Source organism: Anser anser (genome assembly GCF_964211835.1).
Source record: "Anser anser genome assembly, chromosome: 8".
Taxonomy (NCBI): Eukaryota; Metazoa; Chordata; class Aves; order Anseriformes; family Anatidae; genus Anser; species Anser anser.
The window spans coordinates 20,028,522-20,051,743 of record NC_139728.1 but is presented as its reverse complement, the minus strand read 5'-3'; the positions used below and the strand labels follow the sequence as shown (position 1 = coordinate 20,051,743).

The 23,222-nt window shown below is 38.9% G+C and overlaps 2 protein-coding genes across 36 annotated transcripts in view; one reads left to right on the top strand and one right to left on the bottom strand.

Moving 5' to 3' along the window:
* Nucleotides 1–1,050: 1,050 nt before the first annotated feature.
* Nucleotides 1,051–23,222, top strand: part of NEXN (nexilin F-actin binding protein) — a 28,088-nt gene continuing 5,916 nt past the window's right edge. Inside the window, exons 1-9 of one of the 26 annotated variants that reach the window (XM_083846489.1) lie at nt 3,293–3,504; nt 12,978–13,055; nt 14,260–14,451; nt 14,591–14,672; nt 14,759–14,907; nt 16,228–16,269; nt 17,380–17,574; nt 17,653–17,826; nt 19,603–19,788. In XM_083846489.1, the coding sequence (XP_083702615.1) occupies nt 13,029–13,055; nt 14,260–14,451; nt 14,591–14,672; nt 14,759–14,907; nt 16,228–16,269; nt 17,380–17,574; nt 17,653–17,826; nt 19,603–19,788 (1,047 nt within the window). In that variant the 5' untranslated portion in view covers nt 3,293–3,504; nt 12,978–13,028. Of the gene's footprint in view, nt 3,062–3,289; nt 3,505–3,531; nt 4,446–6,349; nt 13,056–13,079; nt 14,452–14,590; nt 14,673–14,758; nt 14,908–16,227; nt 16,270–17,379; nt 17,575–17,652; nt 17,827–19,602; nt 19,789–23,222 lie in introns of those variants that run through there. The other 25 variants (XM_083846488.1, XM_083846490.1, XM_083846470.1 and 22 more) reach the window with 25 other exon arrangements.
* Nucleotides 15,898–23,222, bottom strand: part of FUBP1 (far upstream element binding protein 1) — a 39,287-nt gene continuing 31,962 nt past the window's right edge. For 7 of the 10 annotated variants that reach the window (XR_014587470.1, XR_014587471.1, XR_014587472.1 and 4 more), the window contains one exon: nt 18,302–19,074. Coding sequence is in view for 7 of the 10 variants with exons in the window: in XM_083846493.1 (XP_083702619.1) it covers nt 19,057–19,074 (18 nt within the window). In the remaining 3 variants the exon portion in view is untranslated. Of the gene's footprint in view, nt 19,075–23,222 lie in introns of all 10 variants that reach the window. The other 3 variants (XM_083846504.1, XM_083846498.1, XM_083846501.1) reach the window with 1 other exon arrangement.

Genomic DNA, 23,222 nt, shown 5'->3' with positions numbered 1-23,222 from the left:
GGTTTTACTGAAGCCAACATTTTGCTCCTTGGTCGTACTCATTACATAAATATAAAAACTATGGAAGTGTCATATGACTTGTGTGAAATGCCAGCTGGTCATAGTTTATAAAAAAACAAGTATACTTCTCTGTGTAATAAAACAGAAATTCCAAATGCTGCTGCTGCTGCTCTATTTCAGCCATTCAAGTTGCTAAACTTGGCACTATGCTATACTTTTGTCTCACTGGAGTATGTCTTCAATACTAGAATGTGAAGGTTTTTTCACCCCTCTCATTTAGCTTAAACACACTTACCTCCCATGGTCTAAATAATATCTGCATTTTGGCAGCTTTTTGCAAGTCTGTGAATGAAATTATATTATGAATAAAATATATATATGTTATATTATATTGAATAATAAGGTGTCAAATTGGGTTCAGAATCAATATGGAATAGCTGGAAGTAGAAGTAACAGAGTAAATAGCATATTCCACGACAAATATACTACCTGGGGATGTAATGTGTCACAGGAAACTGTTTGCTGTGGTTTGGTCTAAGAAAATGATACCTTAACATTCATTACAGAAAAGCAGAAACACACATTCTTAAAGAGGTAAATGTCTATTTAAGTGAGTGATTTTCATATTTATAAAAAGTTCTTGAACAAAGTACAACCCAAACATTATTCAACAGTGTTGATGTGAGATTGTTTCCAAATAATTTAATAGCTTGATCTTCTGTCAAAAATGAAAGCTGTTTTTTTTTTTCTTTTAACAAAAGAATGAAAAGGGTCTAATGAAACACCAAAATGCTTAGAAAATAGATAAGTACCTGATATTATCTGTTTAAACAAATGGAAGTGTTCCTGACTTGAAGGGATACAAGACATCACAGAGCTCTCAGAAGACCATAGAAACGGGTCAGAAATCAGACTGATTTTTTTCCATCCAAAATAAGAATTACAGTGTCTGGGTGCAGAGAGATATCAACAACAAATATTTCATTCAGACTTTTATTTATATGAACTTCCAAAAAAAAAAAGGGGGGGGGGGAGGGGGAATGAAGGAAGAAAAAAATAGGGAGGGAGGGTTGGGGGAAAAGAGAGAAGAAGAGAGAAATGTACAAGTATCTCTGAGTCCTTTCAGGCCTTTTCCCAAAAAGTACTTGCATATTCTGTCCTTCCTAACTCCAAAGACAGTTATAAATTTCAGTGGGAGATAGCTGTCTCCTTGCTGAGGTTTATACGCCTTAGCCTGAAGGCATATAAAGGATATCTGTTGATAACCTGCCACCTAGCTTAAGAGTTTCAAGTCTACCATCTTTGAAGAACAAATGCCAGAGCTGCACCAAGGCAATGATAATATTTGTGCAGTTCTACTTTAGTGAATTCATAATCACAATGAGAATTTAGTTTATAATCTCTAACTTTTTTGATAGTTTTGAATGCCACTTTCCACTAATAAGATCAAGCTAAATTTAAAAGCCATCCTCTTCTTCTATAACTGTACTCCTAAGATCAGAAATGTTGAATGTGTAAAGATTATACATGAATCAAATATTTATATTATTTGTAATTTAGTTGTAATATTCTCACTCTTTATGTGTTCTTAATGGTTATTATACTACACTTTTGTACTCTTTGGTTTCTGTCAAACTAAATGTGTCAAATCATGTGCTGGGGTAAGTATATCTGTGAACTTTCTATTGCCTAAATGAACTGCAGTTGTGTATATTAAAGAAAATAATGCAGTGAAATTACTTGTTTGTATAACTAAAACTTGAATTTGCATAACTCTTGACATCTAATGTGAAAAATTTGATATGGAAGCAGTTTTGATACCAGTTAGTCATCTCAAAATTGGAATTTGCTTCTTAAAATCCAACAAGAACAAAAAAACTATTATATAAATTATATATGAGAAAAAGAAATGGAATGGGAACAGCTGTCCACTTTAAACCAATTTTGTGGACCCATTTCATTCTGCTTCTGTTAAATGGTACACAGGACTGATAAATTTTCAACACCAAAAGCCAGATAGTGAAGTTTTGATGTCTTGGAAGTCAAAAAAAGTAACTCAGACAGAGACCATAATAAATGAAGAAAACCCTGACCTGATTCTTGTGGCTTGCAGGCATGGTGCAGCTTTAATTGGTGGGACACAAGGAGCGACTGGTCAGCTGGCAAGACCCTTGTCTATCACGCTAATCAGAATGGTTTAATTGCATTCTATTTACAGCAAAGGGTTGTCTCTTTTCTTGGTTTTAGGAGCTGATTTTTTCTAGGTTTATTTTCCACGTGGTACCACTACAGTGAGCTCCAGTTGTGAGATAAAACTTCCTGTGGGGGTAATGAAACACAGAACATAACGAAGGTGTCTAATCGTTAGCGCTGCAGAATAGCAATGCATGTGGGCTTTGATAGGATCAAATTTGTTCTTCAGTTAAACGTGTTCACCTGCTGAGAGCTGTTACGGGCCGAGAGCTGAATGCCCTGCGCTAACGGAAAGCCTGCGGCGTGCCTTCAGAACTGCGAGTACAGCTGCTCTGAGTCTGGCACTGGGGGAAAGTTCTTGTGCTGTCCTTTGAAAAACAAATACGTTTTGTGTTTTAACGTTGGTATCTGTTGCTCAGATTTGCAAAGGGTAAGGTCACGTGGTTATTGTCCTAATATTTATAAATCCAGCTGACAGTTAGGCTCCGGTTTGGCAGACAAAATACAAGCTAGATAGGAAAAAGAAAGTTCTGCGCTGAAGACCTTGCTGTTGAAAATGTAGGAAACAAGTCATCGTTGAGGAGGAAAGGGAATGTACTCAGCTGTAATAAAATCATGTTTCTGCCTCTGCTTTGTAAAGTTTCCAGAGCAAGGCGCTGCTTTAAACGGACCGTGCCCGGCGTCTCGGAGGCCTGGCGCTAGCGCGATTCCTCCCCGCTCCATCAGCGAGCTGTCACCTTACTATTATTAGTTAGCTGATTGCTCCCCGTGTGCCATAAGCGACCCGGGACTTGACCACCGCCGCTATAAAACCTCCGCGCTGCGGGGCCTCAGCCAGCTGCTGGCGGCGGGGACCGCGGCGCTGGCCGTAAGTGCGCGGCGCCGGGCTGCTGGGACACGGGGGGACCCCAGGGGAAGGAGCCTGTCCTGGAGCCCCTGCCCGGGGCTGTGCCGCTGCCCTGCGGCCGGGAGCGCGCTGGCAGGGGGCGGCAGCCCCCGGGGTGTCGATGGCTCCACAGTCAGTCAGGGCGCGGGGAGCCGGCGGCGGGTCCGGGCTGCGCCCCCCGCCGCTGTGAGGGGCTGGGGTGGGCTGGGGCGGGTCGGGAGTGGCCGGGACGGGCCGGGACAGCTGCCTTGGCGCGGGGCTCGCCTGGAATGCGGGCGCCGGCTGCGCGCCGCGACTTTTATGGCAAGTTGCAGTCGGCGGAGCCGCAGCCGCGGCCGCAGCCAAGGGGCGCTCGGCAGCCGCCAGCGCTCCCCGCCCGCCCGCCGGGACCAGAGCGAGCCGCAGCCAAGGGGCAGCGCGCCCAGGTAAGAGCCGCTCCGCCGGCGCCGGGAGGGAGGAGAAGGGGCCGGGGCAGGCTCCTCCGGCCTCGACGGGAGACCCCCGGCCGGGCGCCGCATTCCCCCAGCCCCGCCGAGCAGGGAGAAGCGGCTGCCCCCTCACGCCGCCCTCAGCCCGGCGCCTGGCGTAGGACCCGGGGCGGGCAGGGGGGGAAACGCGGCACAGCAGCGAGGGTCGGGGCCGAGGGGCGGCTGAGGGGCGGCGGCGAGCCCCGTGGCAGCCCCGCGGGCTCCAGGCGCGGTTGGGGACGGCAGCGGGGCGCTGAGGGCCCTCGGCTCGTCCCGCGCCCTGAGGGGGCGCCGTGAGGCGGCCTGGCGGGCGGCGCCCGCGGCGCTTGGCGAGAGATCCGTGCCCGGGTGTGCCTCAGGTAATCAGGGGCTTCTGGTAGCGGAGTCGTTTGTTAAAGCGTTCCCCGGAGCGTTGTGCTGGGCTGGGAATTGGTCAGCAAGTGGCTGCGTGCTGCATGCTTAGCGCTGTCTGCCGTAGCTCCCGGACCTTAGCAGGTCGCTTGGAAAAATGCCCCGTGTAATGAAGTTGGGAAATAATAATTAGTCTCCGAGGAGGGCCAAGCGCGTTAAGGACTGCACAGAAATACACGAGGCTGTCTAGTTTACACAGAACGCAGGAGAAATACAAGAACCAGGTGGGCAGTCCAAGACACATGCCTAAGAAACACTTTCTCTAAGTGCATCTGGAACATTTCAATGACCGTTTTCCTCGGTGAGGCAGCGAGACAAGCTGTAACTGCAGCGCTCGGATGTTCTGCTCTGAAACTCTTCATGAGGAACGGTGCCACGGCCGAGCTGGAGACGAGACCTGGAAGCTGGACGGGGCCAAACCGCGGTGAGGGTTCGTGTCTGGAGGAGCAGCTCGGCACCAGGAGGAGCAGCCACATTCCTCTGCGGAGGTACGGGTGTGCAGCACGCCCGGCATGGCTGGGCTGCTCAGCTGGAGACTTGCACCGTGCAGGGGGAGCCGTGAGGATGATGGAGAAGTGGCGGATAGGCTGTCCGCTGTCTTCCAAGAAGGGAAGAAGCAAACTGCAATCAAACTTCACACCCGGGATTTTATCCCACATTTCAGTGTCCTGGCCTCCGCGGTCCCACCCGTGGCATCGGCACTGTTTCTCTTCAGCTGCTGGGATGCAATGGGAGTTGCAGGAGCTGTGGCATGGGGCGATGTACGCTGGTTTTTCTCTTGGGCATCTGTTTTCACAATTACTGCCCCCCACAACTAGGATCCCAAGCTATCTTATCTTGGGACGTGAAATCGGGGGTCAGAGGATCTCAACAGGGCTTCCCCCAGTCTCCCAGTCCACACTGCATTTGTTCTGGAGCATATGTGCCAATAATAGTACCCGAGGAGATTAAAGAATTGAGGCAGACCTCTTCCACAGAGAGGGGCTACTTTTTTTTTTTTTCTTTTTAGCACAGCAGTTGGACTGCCTGGCAGTGTCATGTTAAGAGTATTTATAGTTCTATAAATAGACATAGACAAAATAGTTTCTAATAAATAGATTTTGATAAGTGGCGTAATATCTGCAAAGACTGTTCTGCTTTAATGGAAGACCTTTAGTGAACGTTGAAGTGCACGAAATTCAAGGATGGAGGAAAAGATTGTAGGTGAAGTTGAATTACTTGGGTCAACTGTTGGTAAGCATTTTAGTCTTTGATAATAAAGACTTCATCAGTTAAATACAGCTGAGCAGAAGTAGTTTTATGTTCTTCAAAATGTAATGTTTAAGCAGCTGGTGTCAATTGTCATAACTTGTTGGCTTCAGTGGAGCTGACAGTTCATGCCAGTTCAGGATCTTCCTCTGTGCCTGATAATTTTAGTATCTGTAATTTAGTACAACAACTGGTAATGTCATACCAGACAAGTTGCAGTAAGGCCAGAAATGATGAGCATTGCTCTCTTTCCTCTCCTCTTTCCAGTTCTATTTCACATTTCTTTAAATACTTTAGCATTGTGGACTGTGTTTTCCTCTCCTGAAGTGCTTTGGCTGCAGGTAGTAAGTTTCCACGTCTCACAATATGGTTTTCTTATATAATGGAGTCTTCCCTGCAAGCAGATCACAAAGAGGAGACAGATGGTAACCGTAACTTAGACCGTGCTGCAGTGGGCTTATTTATAACTCGCAGTAGCCAGGAGGACAGCAGGGGGGCCTCCCAAAAGGAGGAATTGCAGAGCAACAAGACTTTTATTTTAAGTCCTGGCTTCGTACTCCTATCTGTAGAGAGTAGCATTTGGTTCAGGAAAACATTTGTATTTCTCTGCGTCTCATGTAACAATGTTAACTACTCCACTGGAGATCATGAGCTTCTAGTTTTTTATTATTTACTTTTGGGATTATTTTATTTGGTTAAAGCTGCACAACATTTTTTGATCAATTCTGGATGCCGTTCTCTTTTAAGAAATATAAATTAATTACATTTAAGGAGGTAGATTTTTGGGACTTCTGAGCTGTCAAAACTTTTGTGTCCTCTTAATGTTTTTTCTTCATTCATGTAGATTATCTTGCCTAAAGTAAGCTTTTAGGGGGTCTCTGTGAAAATTTAAAGTGTGATGATCATAGCAAATCAAGACATATCACACTGGAGGTGTTAGCTTACCCATTAACAGCATACAAATAAGATGCTTGAAAACATTTTTTTCTCTTTAAAGTCCCTAAACCCAGTGTATTTCTAATCTGTTGCCTAGTTTTCTAAGCATTATTGGCTTTGTATTTCACTTGAAACTTCTGAGAGATCACTCTCTGCATTACAGTCAAGCCACTCTAATAATGGTGTTTTCTCTTCCATGCAATTCCAGAAGTGGAACCATTGATCAAACGTTGGAGGTTGAATTTCCCTTCTAGGAGAATCCTGAAGCAGACCTTTTCGAAAGATGGAACTGCAGCCTAGCATTTTTAATACAAACATTAAAATATCTGACTTAACATTTCCTGAGATATTTGTTAATCATAGGGAAGGTAAAATGTGGAGGAAAAAAAAAGAGTGGTGCCAGGCGATGAGAGTGGATATGCAAAGAAAATCCAGCTAGTAACAATCTCAATTCACTTTTTGATCAGAGTTATGTTCAATGTTACAATCTGGGAACTTTCTGAGTGTGAAGCTTCAGTGAGGATCTTGTACAACATTTCCTGAGCCTTGCTGATCCTGGGAAGTGAAAGACTAGACTGAATCTTAAGATTTTTGACAGCTTCAGAGTAGGAGGACAAATCTCTTCTGAAACACGTATATACACAAGTAGACCCTTGTTGCCTCAAAAAATAAGCATGACTTGTATTAGATGAATTCTGTGGGAAATTACTTACTACATAACAAGGAGATATATATATCTGCATACACAACGTAAAAATATAACCAGTTCCTTTCAACAGGGAATTTGTAGGAAGATACTATCTTATTTAAAAGTTGCTGTTGTTAGAAAATAGCATGTCAAAGTTTCTCGGGTTGGAAATTTTATTACCACGTACTCTGTGCAAGGCAATCAGCAGATGATGAGGGAGACACTTCCATGGCCCGTGGGTGTTAGGACTTCCCACGCAGGCCGCTCGAGGGGTCCCTGAGGCAAGGGCCTGCTGCTTTTCCTCTTGGAGGTGTAGGTGACATGGAGAGGGATGAGGGCATGGGCATGGCCAGTCTCATGTTTAGCAAAGCCCTACTGCCTTACATCCATATCTTCTAGCATCAAAGGCTGAGGTAGGATGACTTGCAGTTGCTGGAGCCAGCTGGCTAACCTTCAAGCACATTAACAGCTAGGTGAAGCCAACAAATTGGAGAGCACCCTGAAGTAATAGCCGAGATGGCAGTATTCCAAATGGCAGAGACCTATCTGCCATCTTGAAGGCCCACAACGTGGTAGATTGGCACATTTTTGGAAGTTCAGGCAACAGGAGTTTGCAAGGAAAATTTCTTCCACTATTTGCACTTTTTAAGAAGATTTCAGATTTGTGTTTTGAGGGTAGGTCTCACTGCGTGCAACAATCTTGGTGACACTGTCAAGGTTTTCAGCTAATAAGAGCAGGTAATTAATCAAAAAGGTTCAAGGCAAAGTTGATCCAAAAGATCAAAAGCTAATTGTGATCTCAGACTCATAATCTGCTTTGTACGATGGATTCCACACAATAAATGAGTCAGGCTTTGGAATAGTTGCAGTTTTCAAGTGACTTTAAGATGAAGCCCTACAGATGGGGCATGCTGTTATGGGGGAGGTTAGCAATGCCTTCCTTGGAGCAGTTTAGGTGAAATGCAACCATCCCTTGTGAGGGATGAACTTTGGGACTTACTGTTCTGCTCCGGCTGTGCATTAAGGCTAGGAGGTCTCCTATTCCCTGGGTACTCCAGTGCATGAATTGTACCAATGCATAAAGTTTTTTTTCTGATGGATTTGTGCAGTAAACCTTGTATTTAGCTTCTGTATTTTTAGAAGTCAAAGAGTTTAAACTAGTTTTAAGGTCATACTGATGACAGGGAGGATTGTACTCACACGTGTGAAGTAAGCTGAAGGCTTACAATGACATCCAAACGCAGTAGCACAGTACAGAAATGCACATTAAAGCGTATAGGGACCTTGAGACCACAAGGGTGCTTGTAAAGTTATCTGCCTTTAGAAACACAACAGAACTTTAACATGCTGTTGCTGATCTGAAACAGTCTGAGTAGGTCCTAATGTTCAGTACCTCTGTGTTCGTGGCTTCCCAAGTGACAGGCTGAAATGCCTTGGATTTCTGTCAGTCCTCAGATGAGATGTTTGTCAGCTCCGACTGGGGGAGGAATGACTTTACATACTCAGTTGAAAAGGGACAGCTCTGTTGAAACTGAATTTGAAGAGTTTGGGATTTGTAAATCAAGGCAGGGCTTGGTAGCTGAACACTTGTTTCATATATTGTGACTGCTCTGGCTTGGAAAAACATCCCAAGATATCTACGAATCTCATTCATTCTGTATAGCTACAGCAGCACCATTGATGGCTTTGGTGTTTTGTTTGTTTGTTTTTGATTTTGTTTTTTTTTTTTTTTTGAAAAGCTAATACAAAGACAACTCCTAACGTTCATTATTTTTAACACCACATAAAAATTCCCATGTTTATAATTTGTTCATAATTAAGAATGAGAGAACTTCAAGCCTGTTTAATTAAAGGCGGAATGCCCTGCTATTCCCATCTTGGCAAACGCCCCATGCAGTCATTTCATAGCATCATACTGGCTTTGAGCTAGGGCTGTGCCCAGCACTGGCTGGTGAGGGATGTCGGTTCAGCAATGTGCGAGGCATAGGAAGGTTTCTGAACTCATCCTGAACTCATTGCAAATTTGGGGCTTTCCTTAACACACCAGGAAAGGAGAGTCAGGAATAAGTTATTACACATTAAAAGTGAAGGAGATTCTGTTCCATGTCACCTAAAAATACTGAAGGTATAATTGAGCCATTAGCGTATTTTTTGTGATAAAACTTGTGATTAGTCATATAGTCCTATTCAAATAAGCTTTTTTACAGTTATCAGCTGTAATGTTCAACCTGATTCAGGAAACAAGTATTTTCTAGGAATTATTTCCTTATGTTTTTTCCAGTAATCTTTAAGTCTTAGCTACAAAGTTTCAGTCAATTTAGTGCCTGCTGAAAGACTTTTATTTTAAAACTTTTGCTGGAAGAAAAATAAGTGAGATGTTCACATCACACCATAGAGAACATGGATTGTTATTTGTTTTTCCAATGAGCACAAAGGCAGTGAGAACTAGTTGATACAATCAAAGCAGTTCTATGAAGCATCATTTTATAGGATCATACCGTGCAATTCAAATTAGGATTACAAAGTGCCCAATGTCTGTTGTTTAGGATACTTGCTATAGGATTGAATAAAACCAAAATAGAACCTGCCTGCTCCTATTACATCCCACTCAAATTCGGTTAATTCGTAAAATGGTGGTTTGGCCTCTAGAATAGGGAGTGCTACGCTTTTTGGTCACATGCCTCTGTGACATCGCACTTACGCTATCTTTAGTACTAGCTAATTTTTAGTAGCTCCTGAGATTTTTCTTTCTACTTAATACATGTTTTTTGTGTGGGATTCATCTAGCTGAATGATCTGATCCCAGGTTTGATCCCTCCAAAACTTCATACGTATGGTATTGAAAATAAAAAGCAAAGAAAAAATGCTTTTTGGCTGACACAACAAAACTTCTTAAAATTATTAAATTTTTGGCTGTGATTTTTCTCATCTTGTTCAGGCTGATGTGAACAAAATTACCCATTACAACTATGCTTACATTATAAATGAATATTAAAGATTGGGAGATAACTAAGGAAATAGAAAACCCTTCTCATAGATTTATTCAGAACTTATTGATAAATACATTTCTTTATTACTGAACAGATCTGTGACGGCATAAGTGCAATAAAGATAATATTTTCTGTCCCTTTTCTGGTGGAATACTTGTTAACATCACTGAAACCTTTATTACAGTTTACCACCTTTGTTGGCAATACTGAAAAAGAGATCAGAAATTGAGATCACACAGAGAAAAGCTGTCAAATTTTATACGTATGTAGTGTACATCCTGTATAAATTAGGGGCACATGTAGAATTGCTCTATTCCTTCCCATTTCGTCTTTTTCCTGAGCTGATGAAACCTCGTGGCCTCCTAGGAAGAACAAGCTGTACCGTCTTCAGCTTTGTCATTTCAGAGTAGATAGTGTGGAAAAAATGGCTGGCATGAGCCATGGGGGTTATCTAGATGAGGGATTGTCCTGACCCCAGGGGCAGAAAATTGCAGCCTGCAAGGTTATGCGCTTGCAGGTTCTGTCCCTGTCCTCCTCACACTTCATTTTTGGGACTTCGCTATATCCAGGTATAAAAATAATGAGTAATTGCATATAAAAGCAATGAGTAATTGACTTTTCAGAAGACATATGATCAGGATGCCTGCTAATGTAATTGTCTTTCATCATTCATTCCTTTGAGCTAATCTGAATGTAAAAATTAGTGAATAAATGAGACTTCACCATAAAGGAAAGTGTCAAATTAACAGCGATTAGTCATCAAGGCATGTTTATTTTCCATGGCTTTATTTTAAGCTTACAAATCAAAACCAGGTACCTGGGTTGCACAACTTTTAAGGAACAAATGACCATTTTGTCACACTGGGTCTAAAAAGCTGCTTTTAGCAGAGTGAAAGCTCAAACACTATCATAAATTCTTGCTCCATGAAACTGAACTACAGGGAAACCAGCAGTGAGGGCAGAGGATTGGGACAATCACCTCAGTTCAAGCCTTTGCTTTTCTTGTATTCAGGCCACTAAGCATGTCAAAGAAAGCACCTTTACATGGTTTTCACAGCACTGAGTTTACTAATGAATATAACTTCCTCCTGCATGTGTGAATGTGACTTGGGATTGACTGAACATCCTGTTGGTGTTGTGGCACATGGCGCTATTAGGCCCATACACAGTTTCTTATTATCTTTGTTCCCTTACCTATTTCTACCTCAAAAAATTAAGAGTTTTAGAAGGAAAGAAAATACCTCTCAGTTTTCTCAAAGTCAAAAGCTGTTTGTTAGCTGGAAGCTTGCCTCCCTTCTTGAAACAAGGAAAGCTCACCTACTTCTCTTTCTAAGTCTGAGCAAAGGCTTTGTGAAGCCCCAGCACCCAGGATGGAGTATCGCTATTTCTTCAGTTACCGTTTCTCTGTTTTGTCACCCTGTAATGGAGCAGTTAGTGCTCACACAGAATTCTGCTGGGGAGGTTCACGTGGTGTGACTTAGGCAGGTAAGAAGAGTGGTAATGTTGGTAATAGCCTGGCATAGAAAAGCTAAAATGGGATTTAGGAGCAGACTATAAATAAGAACTTATTTTTAAGTGTCATGAAATGCCCTGTTCTCAGTTCCTCTAACACACAGATCCCCTTCCAGCAGAAAGCTCCTGTTCTAGCCTTTTTACCTCTAGCCTTTGAGTCCGTTTGCTTGCACCCCATGTAGCACGTCGAGTGTTCAGGCTTGCCTGGGACTCTGGGCATTGGTACAGTACAGACAGCTATGGCACTGGAGTCATGTATGAACTTAGAATCATTAAAACTGTAACATTTTGCCTTAAACCTTACAAAAATGCCTTAAAATTTGTGGAGGAAATCTGTGTCTTATGCAGTGGTTCTTCAGCCTTCACAGGGTATGCAGCTCTCCTGCAGTCTCCTTCCATCCCTGCTTTCTTCCCTTCAGAGCTCCCACTGTAACGTCATTCCCTTCCTTCCATGGGAAGAAATAGTGGCCTTCATGCTGTCATTCTTCACTAATTCACTTTTCTGGTCCTTCTCAACTTTATCCCCATCTCCACCCTCTATGTTTTCCCTGCATAGTTTCAGCTTCTGTTGCAGCCACGTCTTGCCCAGAAGCCGTCCGTGCTCTGACAAAGAAAGAAGTTGCTCTCCCCTCAGTGTGGACTACAGCTTTTCACATTAGCAGGTAGTTGCTGAAGGCTTCTTATGGCTTGCTGTTTGTCCCGGGTAGCCTCACAAGATAAGTTAGGTGTAAAACCTAGCTAAAGGCTAGGTACGGCTTTGCTACCCAAGTGCAAACTAGTGGGGAGATTGCCTTCCTCCCCCCAGCTCTGATAGGCTTGATTAAAAACCAAACCAAAAAAAACCAACTGTCTCAAACTTGAAGACCCTTCCCATTAGGTTTGCAATAACTATAGTGTAATTTAAAATTTGAAACGTTTTTCTCTTGAAAAATGCAGTGAGTGTTCCAGACACAATTAAATACAAGAAATAGTTTTTCTAAGGTATGTATGTGGTCTACCTAATGCATTTCACAGCTTTTAGCACTTGTTATTCCTAGAATAGGAGAAGGGAAAGCATTATTCTGTATTCCTGTAATTGCTGAAGAGCTGAGAGTCACACAAGAGACCTCACACAGGCAGCAGATCCAGCTGCAGCTCTGAAATCCAGGTACGTTTGCCGCAGCCGCTGACCATCCATCCCCATCAGCCATGTAAGGCAAGGCAGCATCTCCAGGAGGCTGAGTTTTGGCCGGGGCGTTCAGCAGGCTTCTTGCAACCTGAGCTCGCTGGCTCGTACATCAGACCGAAGCAGAGCGGCAGAGGTGCAAAGCACATTCCTTTCTGCTAGCATGAGTATTGAGAAAAACAGTTTAATAACACACCAGCCAAGGCATCCAGAACTTGGCTTAGAGTTCTTTTTTTTCCAAATGGAAATTAAAAACCAATATCTAGGATTATATAGAAGGGTTATGAGCATGAATAGTGAATCATAAGCTTGTTCTTTTAATTATTGGTGCATACTTAGAACCTATTCATGTCTTCAGGAGCCTCAAAGGACCAAATGAAATTGTGATACATCAGTTTCAGCCCTTGCAAACTTATTTACAGGAAAATGGTAAAAGTATCATTTAAAAGGAAAAGAATCTAACTATTACTTTTTCTTGCAGGTTTAAGGTAGAAACTTAAACATACCAGGTGCAGAGCGGAACACAGTAGCCATGAATGACATTGCACAGAAAACCGAGGTATGTACCAATTTTGAAGTAATCAAAGGAACATAGTAATTTACAATTGATGCTTGTAAAAAGAGTAATTATGAACAACTGCAAAAGACAATTATATTGTAAGTCTGGCTAGAATTGCGTTTATTTTAAGACACTAGAAGGGTACTTGAGAGTAGCTTAAGGAAGACCACCTGATTTGATAGAATGTGTGAAATACCTTCTTCTTGGTATTAAAATGAATGAAGAATGCAAAATAAACACAATAAAATATGAGGAAACTACATTTTGGGGGAAATTCAGAGCATAATTTACATCTAATTATAAAATTAGAATTTAATTATTCTATTTAAGTAATTAATTAGTATTAGGCAACATAAAATACTTCTTCTTATGCCTTGATTCACTGAGTAACAGGAACAAAAGCAAATATATCATTACACCACCCACTGTTGGTTTAGGTTAAAAATATGAACCGCAAAATATTCTCAGCCAGTTTTCTCAGCGCTACTGTATTGACAGTATTTCTGTAGTGATTGTAGTAAAAAGAGAAAAATCTTCCTACTATTTCTGAAAAGTAGGTACTTCTCTTACTGTTTGGACACTGGCAGATTAAGCATTGGCAAAGAAGTGTCCGTTGGCTTTATCAGTAGCAGATTTCTGAAAGTCCAGTGATCTCGACACTTTATATTATAATATCACTGGACTTCTGAGTTTCTCTGAATATTAAAAAAGTTAAGTATATAACATATTGGAAGTTTTAAATGAACTAATAGTACCTTATGTATAACTACATTCGGATGCTGAAGTGTTGCAGAAAAACGCATGCATATTTTGTGTGTGTTTACTTTTTTTTTTTTTAAGATGTGGTGCTAGGGGTAGAAAGACTTTTTGAATGTTTATGATTTCAAAGCAACAATAAAAATCTATATATAATTTTTAAATCCAGAAATTGAAAGTGTACATTTATGTAGTTCTTATACTTAGTTGTGAAATCAGTATTCATTACAGTTACTCGTAGTCTAATACAATGCTAAATGTTTGGGATATTTTCGTGTTTATTATTGTTTAGTTACAAATACTTAATAGATGATGGCTAGTGTCACAGAGTTCGTAATCCCAAATGTACTTTTATGTTCTTACATTCTTTCTAATCCAATCTGTCTATTTCTGTTCATCTGTTTCAACTTTCTTTTTCTTATCTTCATTTCTTCTGTATCTTCACAAGATTCTGCTTTCTTCATCTAAACCCGTCCAAAAATCCTATGTGCCCAAGCTTCACAAGGGTGATGTAAAGGATAAATTTGAAGCTATGCAGAAAGCAAGGGAAGAAAGAAATCAAAGGAGATCTAGAGATGAAAAGCAAAGAAGAAAAGAACAATATGTTAGAGAGAGAGAATGGAACAGGAGAAAGCAGGAGGTTATTTTCTTTGCAAATATTTTGTGTTATTTTGATATTGAATATTATATGTGAAAATCTTTTCACATTATTTTAATATAACAATGTTGGAATTTTATTTAAGATATAAAGACAGTTTACTTTGTTTTTCATCGACTAGATGAAAGAACTGCTTGCATCTGATGATGATGATGACACGAAATCATCTAAGATGGACAAGGGTTATGTTCCAAAGCTAATAGGTAAGAGAGGCCCAAACTTAAAGGCGACATAATTAATTACATAAGTATTATATCTAGCTCCTGAATTGTGTATTTCATATTCACAGGAACTGTTAAAGGCAAGTTTGAAGAAATGGAGAAGCAAAGGCAAGAAGAAGAAAGAAAAAGAACAGAAGAAGAAAGAAAGCGCAGAATTGAACAAGATATGATTGAGAAAAGAAAAATTCAGAGAGAACTAGCAAAAAAAGCACAGGAGGTATGTTTATCTGATCAAAATAGGATATAATTGTAAACAAAGACAAAGAAGTTTTGTATTCATCAGCAGAAATAGTTGGTCTTAAGATTTTTGATAGTAGTGCTTTATATGGGAGATGCTGGATGGGATGGAAGTGGGGAAGTAAGTGAAGATAAAGGTTCTCTGAACAATCCTTAGGCTAACGATTTTGTTAAACGTGAGTCATAAATAAGACCAGGCAGGCATAAATGTGGTAGGAATATGAAAAAGGCACAAATTTTGGTGTCATAGGCATGTAAGAGTTTATAGAATTTACTGATTTGAAAATGTTTTTTTCACCAACTCTTATTTTAGACAATTTTTGCTTCTAAATTAGTGAATACAGTTCAGTGATAGATAAACTGAGGCAAGCAAGATATATGAAAATTACATTGTGAGACCAAAATATGAAGATACAAACACTGTAAAAATCAAGAGTATTCAGATCATGTTTTATTCCATTGTCACTTTGTGAATTGTTATTGCATCTATATGTGAACAGACTCCAACATTTTTGATGCTTATAAAGCAAATTTTGTCTTTTGTAAAATTTTGCACTGGGGCATCGTATTCAATTCCTTTTTTAAGTTTTATTCAGTGCTGCAAATACTGCAGTGAGAGTAAACATCTAAATGATAGACTAGATCTATAAGCAAATCTTTATTTAACAAAAAATCTAGGAATATTTAATTTAGGCTTTTTGGTTTTTAAACGTAAGAAAAGAAACAGTGCTCTAGGAGTCAGTTTTCAACCAGGATTTTGAGAGAATTATCTGCTAGGACTTCTAGCATTGTTAAATTTCCTATTAAAAGTATGGTTTAATCTGTCATGTATTTAATTGACTGTGAAAGGCACTATGTTAGTTTTATACAGTAACATTATACTAAGAACCAATATGAAGCAAATACAATAGACTTTCTGCAGGGAGTTGATAGGAAGACAGTATCACTTAGAAATAATCGATAAGCTTGCTTCTTGCTTTTTTTTTTTTTTTTTACACAATTACACATTTGTGGAATGCTCCCATGAAGAATGGACATCTAAAGCACTCTTCTTGGTTCATCACTGAAGCGTTAAGAATGCTTTAACATGCTTTCTGTATTTTCATGTTTTGATGTCATATTTCCTCTTTCTCACCTCACTATCTATCTGAAGTATTCCAACAAAGGTTCAGTCTACCATCTCTGTGAATTTAAGTGCTACATACATACCACTGATACAAAAAGAATTTCCAGTTCTTTGTTTGCAAATCTAAGGCAAAGAGCCAAAGTAATGTAATCATATGAAATTCTCATTTAATAGATTGATGACTTAAACAATACGGGAAGTGAATCAGCAGCAGAGGTAATCGGATTTTTTTTAAAAGAAATGTTCACCTACATTTTTATTCACTTTGTTTTATTATTGTAATATGGGCTGGGAAAAGTTAGAAAAGGGCACATGTACTTAATTATAATTCACCAAGGAGCTAAGAAAATTTAAAGCATACAGTAGTGTATATATGCACTTGAAGTTAATTTATTTAAGTTTGAAATAGAGTCTGAACTGTGAATAATTTGTGATTAGGAGAGTGAAGAGCACCTCAAATGTAAATACTGAAAGCCACCAGAATGATCTGAGGCACACTGGCAATGATATTCTAAGTCCTCTGGCTTTGGAAAGTATCATCATAAAGCTCTTTGCCTTAAGCTTGACATTAAAACGGGATTCTGTCAGTATACAGATGTTTGAACACTGCAGTCAATTGCTTAGTCTTTTTTTCTTTTTTGAATGGACTAATTTAACGTATGGGTTTGGATTTTACGTCTTGCAAATAAGCATTTAATTTTAAAGAGGTCCTATCATCTGTCACTAACAAAAGAAAGTCACGTTCCTACTACAGTTTAAAAAACAAACTAACATTACTTTTAAGTTATTTGACAGTATCCTTGTTAATCATGGTATTTTGTTAAAAAAACAACCTTGGGTAAAGCATATTTTGGCAAATAAGTTGTGAAAGTAATTTTGAAGCAGCAGCATCCTTCAAAAACAAAATAGTCTGCTTGGAAAATTACCTATTTCTAGAACTACTAGCTTATTCCAACCACAGTATATCCTTTACATAGTAAATACAAGACTGGAAGTAGACTAACTACAATTTCTATGTATTCAAAATTTAATTTGTTCTTATCCAAACCATGAATATTTATAACTAATAGTTAATGAAATTATGTAAATTCAATTAGAAGTAATTAAAGAGTTTGCCAGCAGTTATGGTGAAAATATAATTCAGTCTTGATGTTCTCTAGATATTACAAGGAAATTAGCAACTGTCACAAATAGTTTATTCTTGTTAATATAAGTAATTCTTTTGGAAGCTTTGGTTCACACAGGTAAAAACAACAGTTTGATTAAGAAATAAGTCTGCCCAGAAGTCAAGCTTTACAAAAATATAATAAATATCTTTTTGGACAGGAAGGGGATGATTCACTGCTGGTAACAGTAGTGCCTGTAAAACCCACCAAAACACCTGGGAAGAAGAAAATAAACTTTGAAAACACAGGAAAAGAAAGAGTAGAACAAAAAGACAGACAGGATGAAGACATGAAGCTAAAATACGAGGAACAAAAACAATTCCTTAAGGAAACCAAGTGCCTTTCATTTGTCATGGTAAACTACTTATCTAAAAATACCTAAGAAACAAGTATGTATTATTTAAAATGTAACTATTTAATTTTTCTTGCACAGGGTGAAAATCAAGACAATGAATCACAAGAGCCTCTGTCTCCTGGTAAGCTGAAAGTAACATTTGAAGAACTTGAAAGACAGAGACAGGAAAATCAAAGGCGGCAAGCAGAGGTAGAAGCAAAACAGCGTTTAGAAGAGGAAAAACGCGCCTTCGAAGAAGCTAGACAGCGAATGGTAAATTTGTGTTTCATATGTATTGTTACAGAATTTTCATAGACGATATGTCTTTACGTTCTCTCCTGCATCTGATTCTTATTTTCCTTACTGCTTAACTTTATTTCAAGCTGAAAATTGTATCACTGCAAATTTTTGAAATATATGTTTCTGATCTTAGTTCTAATTCAGTAACCATCCTGGCGTAATTCTCTAGACATTTTTAGTAAAAACAGGAAATTTCTGTGTTTTGAATTTGTCAGCAATCTTACTAGTTTTCATATCAGCTTTAGTACCTTAAGCTGTAAATCCTCAAGAAGAAAACTAGTTGTCTGTTTTCATCTTTAATATTACTTCATACATCTCAGTAACCAATTTTTATGAAAATGTTCAGTAGTAACAGACTACTATTTCTTGTTCCCGTACTTGTTTGAGAAATATGATAGATAAGAAGGAAGTGTAAATATAAATGACCATTCTTGGACAAACAAAATCACTATATTGACTATATTTCAGGAACATTCCAGAAATTAATATGCAAGGGAAAACAAACCGACCCCACAGAACATCCAGAAAGCTGAAACACTGAAATTCCCAACTGGTCCAAACAGAGGGCTCTAGGTTTCGGCAGATCCCAAAATCATAGTTTACACCCCTTCCTCCCACCCACCCCGAAAAATCACCTAACTTTCCACTAGTTTCTAGTGGATACTAGTGAAGATGAAGAAGAAAGAAAATGAAGGAGAGAGAACTTTGTGAAGTTACTGTAGCATTTCTAATTGAAGTTTTGTTCACATTTCTGACCCCTCAATATCTGCATTTATTAACCAAGTAATATAACTGTGACAACTGAATTTACAGATTCAATAGAAAAACAAGACACCCCCATGGTCTTTTTCTACCATGCAGTTTTATCAATGGTTGTCCAAATTTGAAGTCAAAAGTTTTCTTAAAGGAACAGTTCAGAAGTTGAGTTCCTTCAATTCTTTCTTTTACCCTACGAATTCCAAATAAAAGATTCCTGTAACTCCCCCAACATACCAGTCCCTGGTCTGCTTGTAGTAAGCAGATAGCTGGATACTCTGAGAGTTCCCAGTCAATTTCCACCATTAACAAATTAAGTACTCCATGACATATTCTGAAGATAGTTAATTCTTTTGTTCTTGATTGCAGTTTGCAAACCATAGGCTTCTCTTTGTGGATAGTATTTACTGGAGACAAGCTATAGTGAAGAATTTCACTTCCCTTTCTTCAGTGATGATTAAATGCCTAAAAAGAAAAGAAACAAAAATGTCAGTCTGGATTAAAACAAAATGTTATTTAGTTTAGTTTTGCTATAAGACTTCAACATTTTGTAAACTGATACATGTATTGGTGGAAATAATTTATACGTAAGTAACATGATGGCATAAAGCTCCATGAAAATGATGTGAAGAAAGAGAATAGGGAGTGAGTGTTCACAGTAAATAATCCAACCCTGAAACCACAAAATAGATACTTAATTGTTTAGCCTTTTCCTGATAACACATTGTACTTCAAATTACACCTTCAAGTGATTTAAAAAAATTACAGAAGTTAAATACGTGATTCTGAAATACATTTCCCTTCTCCCTCCCCTGGTTCAAACCAAGCTTAAAAGGTTTCTTATAGGAACCAAACCAATGATATATTTTTCTTCCTCCAGGAGAAGAAAGCATTTATGAAAGATCAGAATAGAATTAATGGAGCATTTACTATGCAAAGTATTTTTATGTTTGGATAAGGTATTTATTTTTTTCCTATTCCTGTTCTCTAAAGATAAATGAAGGTGATGATGATGAATCTGAAAATTCTGGTAAAGAATTCCGTCCTGGTAAACTTAGGCTCAGTTTTGAGGAGATGGAAAGACAGAGGAGAGAAGAAGAAAAGAGGAAAGCAGAACAAGATGCAAGACGACGCATAGAAGAAGAGAAACGGGCATTTGCTGAAGCAAGGAAGAACATGGTATGGCACGTTGTTTAGTATTTAGTTATTTTAATATTTTACCTAAGTCTCCACACTGAACTAGAAAGCAGCTGCACGAAAAGCTTTAAATACAGAGTTAGGAATATGTTTTGACTCCTTCATTAATTAGCTCACCCCACTACCTTCTAATAGGTAGCTTACCAAAAATCACCACAGCACTATCCCTCCTCACAGAAACCCTAGAAAGCATTTCAAATAATTTAATCAAAACCAGATATTGTTTCCAACTGCTAGTATTATGCTACACGGAAAGCAAAAAGAATTCAGAAGGAGGCTCTTGTTCTCAATAAGGTGGGGAGGAATTCCTGTTTCTTTAGCTCCACTTGCCCAAGTTAATCTCCCTGCATTTAAATAGAGTCCACCAATCAGCTCTTCCTTAAGTATAATTAATGCCAGGCTAGAAAAATGCTCAGTGCAAGTGCAAATTCTGTAGTTATCTGTGGCCTTTTAGGAAGAAAAAATGAAAAAGCTGAAGTCAGCTAACCAATGTTTTTATTGCATTTCATTACTTGTTCAGAGAAAACAAAAAAGGCAACTTGTGGAATTTACTGTTAGAACAGTTTTTAATATGGAACTTCGATCTGGAACAGATCCTTGTGACATGCAATGACCAAGACTGTATCAAAGATAAATTTTCAGGGAGCAAGGATTGACATACTGACCGAACCTGAAAGCAGAAACAGATGCCTAATTTCAGAGTGTGTCATACAAATCACTCAAAAAAACCAACCAAACAAAAAAAAAACAATCAGCACGGGGCTTTTCACACTATTTTTCACATTTCTTCCAATAACTTGAAGTTTCAGCATGCTTTTTGATAAAAGCCAGTTACTTACTGGTGGATGTTAGGAAACACAGTGTTAAATTAGACCATTACCAACTAAAATTGCAAGTACTGTTTGTTTCAAAATGAAGGTCAAGACATACCATGCAAAACTGTGGAACAACTTGCCCATCTGGCAGTCTCTATCTACATTCCCCTGTGTGGTTTTATTGGGAAAGAGTAACCGCATGCCTAATAAAATTATTTTCTTCATAATTCAAAGCAATGTTTGTGAGGCAAATTAAAGCTTTGTATGACTATTAATACTGCTAGCAGTGCTCCCTCTGCCTGAGAAGTGGGCCAAAGACGAGACCTCTACTCAAAAATTTTCCAGAGAAATCACAACAAAGTTATACTTGATATTGTACTGGTAAGTGATTACATAAAATAATGTCTGTGGTCTGTCCACACCTCCAAAGAGGGAACACAGGACCTTAAACCTGAAAAAAAAAGGAAAAGGAGTGCTACTGGACTTCTGCCATTACAATCGTTATGAAAAGTCAGCAGACAATTCAAAGAAAGCAAGAAAAAAAACCCACATGCTGCCCTTCTGTTTTTTATTGCTTTCTTGTGAACAGCCTTTTTCTGTCTCAATGTAACAAGAACTTAGCTTCAGTGTCCAGGCCAGAAAAAACAGAGTTTAATCCATTAGATGTTTAATCCATTAGATGCAGCACAGGCTGAAACTGCACTGTAACAGCAGAGAGTAAAGAAGTTCAGTAGTCTAAAAAATTAACTGAAAACGTTTTCAGCATATGTGTGTTTGGAATTTTTCTGTTAATTAGCGTCCTGAATATGAGTACTACATTTTTTTTTTTTAACCTTTAATAGAAAATGTAAGCCCATGCTTTCCTTGTTTTCCACACCTACACAATATAACAGCAATGCACAGATGTGCTTTTAAGCATTTGAAGAAGTTATCTCTTTCAGAAGTACTAAAACCTCACATTCATTTTTAAGCATTTAAATTTAGTTATTTAAGAACCTTTTTCACGTTTATTCATTTTAATTCCTTTTTGAAAAAAAAATCACAAACAGAAGTAGGAACACTGCTGCTAGAAAGCACAAAAGCTACCTTCTTTTGCAAGGATCTCCCTATTTTACATTTTCTTCTACTACATTTATATTTTGACGCTTTCCACCATCAACTCGATCCCTTTTGGACTGAAGCATTTTGCTTTCTTCACTGTTGTTCTCTTTCCATTAGTGACTGCATAAAGAACCTGTCTCAGTATGAACAAAAAGCCATTCTACTTTGTATCAATCAGCATTGCCCATTGAAAATTGGCTGGCTGAACTGCAAACTATTGCTCATACAGGACTGTTTCCCACCCCTATCTGTTCCCAATTTGTAGAAAAAAACAAACCAAACCAAACCATGGTCTCACCTCACAAAACATAGCTAAAATATTTACTGAACAAGGGTTATATGTAACACACAATTCAGCTTTTTCCCTGTGTTTTTTAACCAGGAATAAGCTCACTTACAGTCTTTTCATAACTTACTGATTCAGATGCACATATGCATCTCATTGCTTATATGCACAGCCTTTTTTTTTTTTTAATTCATACATACACACATTAATAAATTTTGAATTAGTGCTTCTTCTATTCACTTAGGTTCTGTATCATCTTGAAGTGATAACCATATGAACTAATATAACATCAGAGAGATTGACATTTCTTTACTGACTTAGATGTAATTATCTTCTAAAAAACACGCAGCTAGCTATGCATCGCCTCACTAAAACAAATAGTTTACAGCTTCATTTTTTGACTCTGCTTCTCCATGACAATTTCTACAAATGAGCTTGTATTATGCAAAACGAATGAGGAATGGAAGGAATGGTAGGGCAGGAGTCCAACTGCAAGCTAACTGAGGAAAAAATCTGAAAGAAACCTATAGTGACTGAGAGTTTTTGAGTGGGATTAGGCCAGAAAAAACTATTGAAAGAGCTGTGGCAAATAAAAACAGGTATGGGCAAAGTATGTCAAGAACTAAGGTATGAACTGAGATAGTACAAATACCAGTAAAAGGTGCAAGTTACAATGGCAGCAAGGAGTAATAAAGGAAAAAGGGAGTGCTAAAACATCTTTTCAAAAACATTTGTTTGTTTCTTTATAAAGCTAGTTAAAACACTTTCTCAAATGAAAGTTTGTCTTCCATAATCCCTTCTAGAATTTAGTTGATGGCTGTTAGGAATGCCTAGAATTTAAGGCACATCGGACTCTGCAACCTTTACCACAAGACTTCAAACAAGCACTGACTAAATAGTGCCAAAAGCCACATCTTCATGCAGGTCTACAGCAGTATTTGACCTCTCACACATCTGTCTTCAGACTGCTCTCGTTGAGACAATCTCTGTTAATGTGACCGAAGTTTACATAGCTACACATACAAACTTTTTTTTTTTTTTTTTAATAATCAAGAAGATATTTTAAAAATCTTCCTGTGTAACTGACTGTCATGCTACCTGGCCATTTTTGTAACATACCACTCAATGTCTTCGTACTGCTATGCTTTAACAAATTCAGTCTGATCAAATATTTGGTCTTATACTTCTTGCTTTTGGAAGCAATAAAAAAATGC